The sequence below is a fragment of the Hippocampus comes genome, unplaced genomic scaffold, assembly GCF_001891065.2.
Source record: "Hippocampus comes isolate QL1 unplaced genomic scaffold, H_comes_QL1_v1.1 scaffold48, whole genome shotgun sequence".
Taxonomy (NCBI): domain Eukaryota; kingdom Metazoa; phylum Chordata; class Actinopteri; order Syngnathiformes; family Syngnathidae; genus Hippocampus; species Hippocampus comes.
This window is the reverse complement of record NW_017808403.1, coordinates 2,351,356-2,362,559: the sequence shown is the minus strand read 5'-3', so window position 1 is coordinate 2,362,559 and position 11,204 is coordinate 2,351,356. Positions and strand designations below refer to the sequence as shown.

Sequence of the window (11,204 nt, the reverse complement as noted above, 5' to 3'; positions counted from 1 at the left end):
TGCAATTCCAGAGGGCCACGGCTTCCTCTTCGAGACATTCGGCGTGCGTCCTCGCTTCTCGTGGGGCGTCGATCCGTTTGGGGCCTCCGCCGCCGCGCCCGTGCTCTTCGCCCTGGCCGGGTTCGACGGTCATCTCATCTCCCGAATTGATTATGACCTGAAAGATTCCATGCAGAAGACGAAGGTGCCGCCGGACTGCCGTGTCGAACTGCACTGGAGTTGACTCATCTAAACTTTTTTTTTTTTGTACTGTGAACCAGAAATTGCAGTTTGTTTGGAGAGGTTCTGCCTCTTTGCAAGAGCGGCAGCAAATCTTCACACACACCATGGACCAGTTCAGCTACTGCACTCCGTCTTACCTGCCATTCTCCAACAGGTAGTCTCTTTCCCTTCATCACCGGCCTCAAAACATTCATCAAGACTGTATCACACTTCAACAATCCATATTCAAATCAAATGAACTGAAGACTCCTGTAAATTGAACTCAGAGATGTGTTGCTGTTGATTTAGAGCGCCTCGTTGCCGGCCCTGAGTACCATCTCGGGGTATTAACAGCGCATAGCACTTATTGATACGCAACGACGAATGAGATTTGTTTTTTCCCAGCAAATAACGGCCGCTTTTTCAGGTCGGGCTTCTACTGGAACGGCGTGGCCTTGTTCCCCGACCCCCCGAAAGACGGTGTGTACCCAAACATGAGTTTGCCCATCACCAAGGAAACAGTGCACGCTTACGCCAGCACCATGGTGGAGAACATCAAGCAGAGGGCCGACTGGTTTCGGACCAAGCACGTTCTGTGGCCATGGGTGACGAGAGCGTGGCACTTTTGGTTCCTTCAAGTTGGCACACGTCCAACTCACTTGTCGAATTGCTTTTCAGGGCTGCGACAAACAATTCTACAATTCGTCCGTGCAGTTCGCCAACATGGACCCGTTAATGGACTACATCAACAAGAACAGTAAGGACTTGGGGGTCACGGTCCGCTATGCCACACTCGCCGAATACTTCCGAGCCGTACACGATGCGGATCTTGTCTGGGAGGTGCGCGGGAGTGAAGACTTTCTGCCTTATTCTACCGGTAACAAAACACTCATGACATCACTTTAACAAACGTGACATGAAGACAGGACCTGATGAACTCTTTTGCCTTTTTCCCCAAATGGATTTTTGGCAGAGTCCCACCAGGCGTGGACAGGATTTTACGCCTCTCGGAACATCCTAAAAGGGGTGGCGCGGCGAGCCAGTGCCCAACTTCATGCGGCCGAGACTCTCTTCACGCTGTACCGGATCAACTATCCGGACGGACCTGTCACAAAAGACTGGGCGCTTGCTAAGCTAAAAGCTCTACGCTGGGCCGTCTCGGAGGTAGAATATGGCACCATGCAATTGTGTTACTCTTCACACAAAATAGGGATATTCAGATGAAATTTCAAGATGAGCCTGAGATGTACCGCGACTCTTACAGGCCGCGTAAAAAAAAAAAAATCTGAAACACTGAACAGTTGGATAGTTTAAAGTAGGTTAACTTGAATTTCCCTGTAAACGTTCGAGTGTATTTTACTGTACCTCACAAAAGGTCACCCCTCACATTTGATGACGTTGATGACAAACCACTGCCAAAAGGGAACTCCTCAACTCACTTTCTTGACGCCAAGTTGCCACAACCTGGCATTAAACGCTCCCAAAAAAAAAAAATCTGAAACACTGAACAGTTGGATAGTTTAAAGTAGGTTAACTTGAATTTCCCTGTAAACGTTCGAGTGTATTTTACTGTACCTCACAAAAGGTCACCCCTCACATTTGATGACGTTGATGACAAACCACTGCCAAAAGGGAACTCCTCAACTCACTTTCTTGACGCCAAGTTGCCACAACCTGGCATTAAACGCTCCCGTCTATATAAAACCCCTCTACTCAAATGAACATAGCTCCTTTACACGAACATTCCACAAGATGGCGCTAAAATAACTATTTTATTGCTTTGGCCAGAACACAAAAATGCAAAAGAGGTTTCCATGACTATGAGTTTGTGATCACAAAATATGTATTTGAACACATAATATAAATATTTCTTTCGCGTCAAATTTTCAGCTCTCTTAGTGACTTATCACCCATAAGTCCAATTTTCAAAGTCATTGAGTGTAGGATATCTAAATGTTTGTAGGTCCAGCACCACGATGGCATCACTGGCACCGAGTCCCCAAAAGTAGCAGACATGTACCTGCAGCATCTTACACAGGCCATGATGGGCGGCGAGGAGCTTCTGGCGGCCATCTTCTTGCTGCCGCACAACATCGACATCCTCAACGCCCCCCGCAACCACAAAAAAGGTTTTGTCGATTTCTTTTGTCGTTTGCGATATAATGGAGTGAATGCCATTCTGGTATTATTTTAGCGGGCGCTCGGCATGATTTGGAGCAATACGTCATCGTTTACAACCCGCTGGCGTGGAACATCTCGACGGTCATCAATGTCACGGTGACGTTTCCGTTTGCACGTGTCTTTGATGAGTCAAGACGACCCGTCCCCGCGCAGGTAGATTACACAATTTGTCGGGTCCATTTTGCCCACTTCCAGGGATCCTTTGAATGTTTGGAAAATTCAGCCCAATGATGCCAGTTTCACTTATCAACATGATATTTTGCAGGCATGTCATTAATGAGTAGACCCACAAAAAAAATTGAGTTTTTTCCCGCAAAAGACATTTTACCCATTTTTAGGAGTCCTTATGGATTTGTTGTGATAATTCAGCCTCTGAAGCCAATTTCACTTAACTAGACGAAATTTGGTAGATATTTCTGTCATGAGTAGCACCACAAAAAATCTCAAGGGGCCATACCTGTATAGACACAAGAAGGTTGCCATTTGGGTTTTAAGGTCCAATCTGGTGTGTGTCACAGATCCAAAGGTCCGCCTTGTCCAATGTCACCTACGACTTGTTCATCCTGGCCGACCTGGAAGGTCTTCAGCAGACAAAGTACTTGATCAGTTTCTCAGAGAAGCCGTGCCCGCTGAAGTCCAAGTGTGGTAGCACATTCGAAGCCAAAGAGGTCCATTTTGAAACGCGCAGCATCCGGGACTGGAAGAAAGTGGGTAGCAGGCTCCTGCCGGTTCTGAGCGAGTGTTATAAGCTCATGTTCGACCAGGACACCAATTTACTACACAGTATCACGCATCTGTAAGCCACTCACTTCATAATTTAAAACAAAAACAAAACCACTTTGGCTCCTGCATGCCCTCACGTGTGTCTGTGGCAGGCAAGACAAAAGACGGGTCCGGGTGACTCAGGATTTTTGGGAGTACCGTGCCAACGGTGACGTGAAAGCAGGGCCCATATCAGACAACTACATCTTCAGCGCCAACGGTTCAGCGGTGCGGGCGTACGAGGCTGTGCGAATGGAGATAGTCCCCGGTGACATCATCACTGAAATCAGGCAGTACTTCTACAGGTGGGTGGCAGCAACGGCCTTCTTTCTCATCCACTCACGTTCAAACCATCTCTCCCGTGCCATCAAGGAATGAAAGCGACGAGGACTATGCCTTCTCCATCATCACCCGCGTCCCAGAATGCTTTGGGAGCAAAGTGCGATGTCATGGCCTGGAGCAGACGTACTCGCTGGGGCCGCTGCCTGTCAACGCCGAGGTCGTCCTCAGGACCAGCTCATCTTTGAAGAGTGACAGAACGCTGTACACGGACAACAACGGCTACCAGATGATGAAAAGGACGCATAGAGAGTTCGCCAACAACACTTTAGCTCGAGTAGGCTCCATTAAAACTACTTGTGGTGTTTTCACCACAAAAAATTACAATAATCATTGCCCATGGATGCAAAGTACTATTCTTGTTAGGGTGAAACTCCTCAACTCACTCCAACATAGTTCCTTGGCACAAAGATGATGGCAAAGTGCTCTTTTTCTCAAAAGGAAACTCCTCAGCTTACTTCAACAGAGTTGCTTGACACCAAGATGCCACAGGACGGTGCCAAAGTACCGAGTTTATTGCAGGGGTACATTGCAGACCCTCACGCAATCGGTTAAAATCCACGATATAGCGACCAACTTTACTGGAGAGTTTTACCCTGCCCAGCCGCTTTCAATACATTTAAACTTATTGACACTAAGCCGAAAGTACAACCCCACCACCACACGGTTTTTAAACGGATTGCAAATGTATTTGAACACCAACTGTTCATGTTCAGCACGTCGGTCTGGAATGGACCTCCTCATCCATCTGTTGCCCATTTTACAGAATTATTTCCCGATGGTTCGCACGGCCTACATCGAGGACGAGCTCAGCCGACTGGTGCTGGTCGCCGACCGGGCCCACGGCGTGTCCAGCCAAGCCAGCGGACAACTCGAGGTAAACGTCGTTGACGTTGGAAAGACACACGACTTCCCTCCAATTTGTCCTTTGCTCCCTAGGTCATGCTCCACCGACGGCTGTGGAACAATCTGCCCTGGAACCTCGGCTACAACCTGACCCTCAACGATAGCTCGGTGGTCCGGCCCACGCTGCACGTGATGCTGGCTTCCAAAAGCGTCGCTGCCAAAATTTACCAGAGGGAGGCGATAGAGCTGCAGCACAGACCTGTCGTCATGCCCGTCGACCTGCCACGTGAGAGCCCACCTCAATTTTTCAACTTGGAAGAACATTGTGTTTGGTTTGTAGTTTCAAAGGTCCTTCAATAAACTCAGCCACCAAAGACGGTTTCATTTAGCCACATGAAACTTGATAGGCACGTCCATCTTGAGTAGACTCAACAAAAAAAATCTCAAGACGCCATGCCCGAAAAAGACACACTCAGCCATTTTGCTTTGTAGCAATCATTTTAGGGTCATTGTGTCCACTTCCAGGGGGCCTTTGAATTTTGGAAAATCCAGCCACCGGAGCCAATTTCACTTAGTACCACGACATTTGGCGCGGTGCTCTATCATGAGTAGATGCGCAGAGAGGTCTTAAGACGTCATGTCTGAAAAGACTCTGGAAGTCTTCCATTTTAGTCTGAAGTCATCATTTGAGGGTCAATTTGATCTTTTTATTTTTCTTGCGGTCTTTCAAATAGATTCAGCGACGAAAGCCAGTTTGACGTAGCAACACAATCTTTAACTGGGATGTCTATCACGACTAGATCCACAATAAGAAGCCATGTTTGAAGAGACACAGGAAGTCGGCCGTTTTGCTTTAGACCGGCCTTCTTAGCGTAATGTTGGCTACTTCAAGGGGTCCAGGAGATTTTGTACAATTCTTACCCAATTTGAAGCGCGTGTACTATACAAGCAATGCGGATTTCCAAAAATGGCCGCTGCTAAATTTGATGACTTGAAACAGACATTATTCATAGTGTGGAGAGAACGGCTCATTTTCACTACGGTGTGCATTTACCTTAATGTTAGATCTGCGCTGGCAGGAGAATGAGCATAAAAGAAGTCCTCACGCCCGTGCCGTGGTGCTGCCGCCCAACCTGCACCTGCTCAGCCTCAGCATCCCCGGCTGGAATTACAGCGTCCGCTCAGGTCAGCTGCGGGAAGTCACATTCGACGGTCGAGTTTAGAGTTGGAGCCAACAACTGTGCTGGTGTGCGTCCAGGTGAAAATGTGCAACCCGAGCCTGACTATGACCGGGTCCTGTTGAGAATCATGCATCTGTTTGAGGAAGGAGAAGACCCCGAGCTTTCAAAGCCACTCACCATCAACTTGAAGGTGGCAGCATTACAACTGTCGACGAATTATTAGACTGAAACAGTTACACATTTGGAATTTACCTGTGTGCACAGGATGTGCTCCGGGGCATCGGGGACCTGTCGGCCATGGAGGAGCGCTCCCTGACGGGAACTTGGGATATAGGTAGCCTGCAGAGGTGGAGGTGGAAAACAGCAGATAACAAAGCTGAAAGTAAGACTTTTATTTTGACACTGGCTGTTCAGATCCACACATCCTAAGTGCTCCTTCTATTTGTTTGCAGAGAAGAGAAGCTCCAGGCGCTTTGGAGACGATCCTTTCTCAGTGACCATTTCAGCCAAAGAAATCCGAACCTTCTTTGTTTCCTTCAACTCCAGGAATCTTTAGGTTGCCTTCTGTGGAGATGTACTTTTTGTTTAGTTTTTTTTAGAATATTAAATGCTGTGATTTATTCTTGAGGACTTAACCATGATGATTCTATGATGACAGACTCATTCAATAAAGTGATTCTTTTGGCTGCTTTGTTACCGGATTGTAATTAGTATTAATGTTATATTAATGAATTTATGTTTAATTAATATCACTATTTATTATGTTATTATTATTAGAAACATTTTATTATTACTTCCAACGCGCAGGAGGAAAATACTGTGCTGTAGAAACAGTGCATTTCCGTCATGGCCTCTAGAGGGCGCTACAACCCTGAGAAGCAACACCGGAAGCTACAAACAGCCATCAACTGCAGTGCATAAAGGATGATGACCACAGTCAGCGTAAGTCACAGTCATGTGTATTTTTTTGTCGTTGTAAAAAAATATTCATTTATAAATCTGAAGCATGTACCATTCCGTTTTGAAATAAATATTTGGCCGCAATTTCGAATGAGTCAAGCAAAGGGGCGTTGCTAGGATACTAGAGGAGCTTAAACGGCTCCTTTATTTTCAAATATTTTGCAGCGGTTTTTCCTTTTCCTTCATTCGCACATTTCTCCGCATACAATGACTTGTGAAGATAAAGACAAGCGGTCTGCGGTCAACCAACATTGCCTTTGTAGCAACAACGCTTGACTGCGCATGCGTACTTGGGCCGCCCCTACTGTTGTCGCCTGACACAGCAATTTAAAATATCGGTCATTTGTTGATTTTGAACCCAAACCCAACACAGATACTTTTATATGTTGTTGTTGTTACTTACTTGAAATTCCTACTTACATATTTTTGTGCTCAATAATTTTTTTTATTGTCCGTATCAGCACAAACTTTGTATCCCCAGTTTTCGCACGTCCTAAATAACATTAAACGTTTCGATTCTGTGTGCAGAAACGAGAGAAGGAGCAGCGGAGGAAGCTGCAGCACTTTTTAGCTGACCTGGCCTTACTGGGTTCCTTACAGGTGCAATCATGTCAAAAATGAGGACGTTGTTGATACATCAATTGACAGCTCGTCTCCGCCCCTCCTAGGGTTTCAAGTACTTCCAGCCTTGGTTGAGAGGGAAAGAGGAACTTTTGCTGACTGTTGTCAATGAAGATCTGGTCAGTCATTTACAACAGTGTTTTTCAATCTTTTTCGAGCCAAGGCACATTTCTTTCATTGAAAAAATCCCGCGGCACACCACTAGCTGAAAATGTGAAAAAAAAGCTTATTTTAACAATTAAAGTGTTATATTGTTATTATACGCGTTTTTAACATTGAAGAATAACGTAAAATGACAACACCTTGAATAGGAATCAAATAAACATCAATCAAATATTTACTCTCACTCAGTCTGATAAATGGTTTGGATGAAGACAGTTCTGATATCCTGGCAGCAATCGATGAAAGACACACGATGCTCTTCCTCCACAGCTGTTATCTGTTTTTACAGCAGTCAGACTACTTCTTTAGCCGCTTTGGGTCCGAACGCCTCATTTACATTGCCACTGGGACTTTTTTTTTTTAATTAGCCACAAGTTCAGCGACATGGTAACTCTCTGTCAGGGCTCATGCACGTTGCTTGTTTCTCCGTGTGTTCACGCAGGTGAACAAAATAGTCCACATTTTTGTTTCGAAGTAAAGGGTGTTTTGTTTGGAGATCGAATTTCAGCTTACCTGGGACCATCACGCTGTTGGAGACATTTTCACCACATACCAAGGACAACGCAGTCGGTGTGGTTCCATCTCCAGTAAAAGTAAATCCAAATGAAAGATCGCTTTCGTTGTCTTGCCTCGCGCCAGAAACTTCGCTCGTCTCGAAGCACGAGGCAATTAGCTAGCTGCTGCTGCTACCTACCGGTATGGAAGAGTACTACTTGATTACTCCCCCAGGCGATAGACCGCACAGGCATACAAATTGGATAATTTCCCACGGCACACCTGACAATAGCGGCACAGTGTTTGAAAACCACTAATCTACAATCCACACGTTGGAAAATTGTGCCTCTCACAGAAACTGCTCGGCAACCAAAAATGATGCCATCCTCATCCCACGGCACACCCCTGACAATAGCGGCACAGTGTTTGAAAACCACTGTTGGAAAATTGTGCCTCTCACAGTAACTGCTCGGCAACCAAAAATGATGCCATCCTCATTTTTGCGTACTTTCTATTTTGTCCTCAGGGAGCCCAGCAGCGAGGAGCATCTACTGCCAGCCTCCCCCAGCGAGCGAGAGATGGCAGTGCCTGTAAGAGATGTCTTTTCCTATCAAAGTTCCAGGCCTCCTCCCTCTCAATCAGGGGTGCCTATGTCCGGGTCCCCGAGAGCCCCTATCCAGCCTCTGTTAAATGTCTCCCTCCTCCAGCACATCTGATTGAAATAATCAGGATCATTATCGAGCTTCTGCAAAGCTTTTTGATGAGCTGATCACAAGGTATTTCATCAAAAACAGGCGGATCGGGGCTCTCGAGGACCAGATTTGGGCACCCCTGCTCATAATTCCCTTTAAGACACGTTAAGACCAATGAATGTATTGTTCAAGAAAAGAATTTCAAAAGGTACATTTGCCTCTCCGAGAACCATAACAGGATGAATGTGACAACTAAAAAATGTAATACAATCGAGACATCGCAACTGCACAAAATACAGCCGCAAACATAACACTGATCTCTTTGTTTTAGCAAAACTGTATCATCAATAGTTTGTACTCTCTTTAGTAGCGTTGAACGATTTTGAAAAATAATCAAATTGCCATATTGTCCCTCATTATTGCGACTGCGATTTATGAAGTGATTATTTTTTCAACGTCCCTTTCCAATTATTTTTTTTTTTTGTTGGCCGTAAATTGAAGCCTGTGTAATTAGAAAATTGCATTTGTGATGTCGATTTCAATTCTATTGGTTGTTGAGTCCTACTCTTCAGGAAAATACAGATTTTAGGAAAAAGCCCAACAATCAGTTGAGAATCGCTTGATTGTGTCTTCTGCCATCTAGTGGAGCATAATTTATTTTCATCGGCATAGATCACTGGTGTCAAACTCAAGGCCGGGGGCCAGATACAGCCCATCAGATCATTTTATGTGGCCCGCCAAAGCAAATCATGTGTGTCAACTAAAATCTGTACCGAAATGTCAAATTGGCACATCTGATGAATAAAGTTGAGATTTTGCAATCATTTTGTTCCCTTGTTTACACTCACTTGAACAATAATTGAAAAAAGTATTATAATTGACTTGACTGATTTCAAAACTAGTAAGATGTTCAGTTGTTGTGTACATGTAATAATTTTGTGGTTTAGCTGTCATAACGGCCCGCCAAGGGAAGACGCAACTTCAAATTGGTCCGCGACTAAAATGAGTTTGACACCCCTGGCATAGATGGACAAAGTCGGGAATACATTTTTGGTCCACCATTTGAGAATGGCTCCCCAAAAACATTCTTTAGGAGGTGAACTGCACCCTGTTTCTACTGGCGGGCTACATGAAGTACGGTCGTCCCCACGCTTGGATTCGCTCCAACCACGAGCGCCTGGTCAGCATTCGAGGCACGGACTCCATGGTCAGGGACACGCCCCTGAAGCTCAAATCCATCACAGACTGGCAGGCTGGAGGTATGGAATTTTAACCAAGTGGAGAAAGTTCACGTGAGAGGATAATTTGTTGTGTGTGTGTGTGTGTGTGTGTCTTTTTTTTTTTTTAGGTATTCGTGTGTGGGACGTGGTCAGCGAGCTCGTGAGTCTCTGCACTGTGCCCTTCCCCTCCAACCCGTTTGCCCTTGACATGCGCTACATCCAAAGCCTTCCCGTGTCGGAGCGCTTCCTCGCCACCGGAGCGCTCCTCAACTTCCTGGAGACGTACGCCGTCTGCGGCAACCGTGACGAGTTGCACTACGAAAAAGGTGCGTTGTTGCATGTCGAGTTTTTAGGAACAAAAAAAATAAATCAATTTTTGAAGACGATTGTGACAGACGTCTGCTCTCCAGTGCTGGAGGAGGTGAAGCCTCTGCGGCGTCTCCACGTCCAAACGCTACTGGAGCTACAGCGGCTTAAAAAAACGTCAGCCGAGCAGGACGTGGACATCGCAGAATGTGTGTCATGAACTCATTTTAAGAGCACACATGGAAAGCATATTGCAGCTGGTTGTTGTTGATTTTTTTTTTTTTAGTTGCTTCCATACTTGCAGCTCTGCAGCTGAGGAGCTCGTTCACAAAAGCACAAGTAGCCGTTTGGTTGCTATATTTCGCAACTTTTTGGACCCCCTCCTCATGACTCATTCACAGCCGTCCCCGTTTTTAATTTGTCGATTGGAAACCAACTATTCACTGCCCCTAACTAAAATCAGAAATTGGATTTTGGGGAAAAAAAAAGAAGGAAAAAAGAGAAAAGATCAATCAAGCGATTTGATTTTAAAAAGCCATAGCTTTACACGACCATCAAAACTGTTGACAAGATGCTTTACGACCATGGGAAACTTGTCAAATGACAGAGTTAAAAACTCCCAGACGCTTTTAGGAACATGTTTGCTCCCCTTGCATCAACCCTTGACATACACTGCAGGCCAAATATAACATTTGAAGCTGGCCTTAACGGAAACCAGCTCGTTTGTCATTTAATATTTGCCCGAGAGCAAGCGACGACACTTGGATACACAAACGTATAAAAACATTTTCATACATATTTCATTAAATATGTACATAATTACAACAGCACGTTGAAAAAATAAAAACATATACCTTCAAGCAGGCACTTGTGTGCTCTTTGTAAAGACATCACCTTTAAAAACAACAACAACAAAAAAATACCTTTAGTGCCACACGGGTGAGAAAAAAAATGTCCCATTAAAAAAAAAAAAGTGGAATGTTTAGCATTAGTTTGTCGGGGAAAAGTAAAACCTGTAAACTTGATGCAACAGCTGCTTGAGTCACTTTGAGGGCTCGAATGGGGGAGGGGGCAAAGCACACTGTGGCATCACTGTACACTCACTGATGGGAAGAGAGGAAGTGACAGCGCTCCCTCTGTTCCAGGATCAACAACCCCGCAAGTGTTTGGAATATTAAATCCGTAAAAACGACACATGCCTCACTGATCCCTGCAGTCCGGCTGGGAGAGGGGGTGTT

General features: G+C 45.3%; 3 protein-coding genes and 1 long non-coding RNA gene across 5 annotated transcripts in view; 2 read left to right on the top strand and 2 right to left on the bottom strand.

Moving 5' to 3' along the window:
* man2b2 (mannosidase, alpha, class 2B, member 2) overlaps positions 1-6,242 on the top strand; it is a 9,955-nt gene extending 3,713 nt beyond the window's left edge. Inside the window, exons 2-17 of one of the 2 annotated variants that reach the window (XM_019858550.1) lie at positions 12-184; positions 261-376; positions 629-806; positions 880-1,078; positions 1,175-1,365; positions 2,165-2,330; positions 2,396-2,535; positions 2,901-3,178; positions 3,258-3,449; positions 3,517-3,760; positions 4,250-4,360; positions 4,423-4,615; positions 5,395-5,514; positions 5,588-5,700; positions 5,775-5,892; positions 5,963-6,242. In XM_019858550.1, coding sequence (XP_019714109.1) covers positions 12-184; positions 261-376; positions 629-806; positions 880-1,078; positions 1,175-1,365; positions 2,165-2,330; positions 2,396-2,535; positions 2,901-3,178; positions 3,258-3,449; positions 3,517-3,760; positions 4,250-4,360; positions 4,423-4,615; positions 5,395-5,514; positions 5,588-5,700; positions 5,775-5,892; positions 5,963-6,066 — 2,636 coding nt within the window. In that variant the 3' untranslated portion in view covers positions 6,067-6,242. The remainder of the gene's footprint in view (positions 1-11; positions 185-260; positions 377-628; positions 807-879; positions 1,079-1,174; positions 1,366-2,164; positions 2,331-2,395; positions 2,536-2,900; positions 3,179-3,257; positions 3,450-3,516; positions 3,761-4,249; positions 4,361-4,422; positions 4,616-5,394; positions 5,515-5,587; positions 5,701-5,774; positions 5,893-5,962) is intronic. The other variant, XM_019858551.1, reaches the window with a different exon arrangement.
* On the bottom strand, positions 83-5,487 carry LOC109508519 (uncharacterized). Its single transcript, XR_002166680.1, has 3 exons — positions 5,384-5,487; positions 2,840-2,963; positions 83-157 (listed from the first exon to the last, which is right to left on the bottom strand). It is a non-coding gene; the product is annotated as an uncharacterized LOC109508519 (long non-coding RNA).
* Positions 6,243-6,434: 192 nt separating the features above from the next.
* On the top strand, positions 6,435-10,207 carry LOC109508320 (uncharacterized). Its single transcript, XM_019858216.1, has 8 exons — positions 6,435-6,452; positions 6,999-7,070; positions 7,139-7,210; positions 8,104-8,113; positions 8,211-8,338; positions 9,534-9,699; positions 9,789-9,986; positions 10,071-10,207. The coding sequence occupies exons 1-8, from the start codon at positions 6,435-6,437 to the stop codon at positions 10,184-10,186; spliced, it is 780 nt and encodes a 259-aa protein (XP_019713775.1). The 3' UTR covers positions 10,187-10,207.
* A 445-nt stretch (positions 10,208-10,652) lies between these two features.
* LOC109508527 (uncharacterized) overlaps positions 10,653-11,204 on the bottom strand; it is a 3,454-nt gene continuing 2,902 nt past the window's right edge. The window contains exon 3 of the mRNA XM_019858564.1: positions 10,653-11,204. This exon is cut by the window's right edge and continues 105 nt beyond it. The gene's annotated coding sequence lies outside the window, so the exon portion shown is untranslated.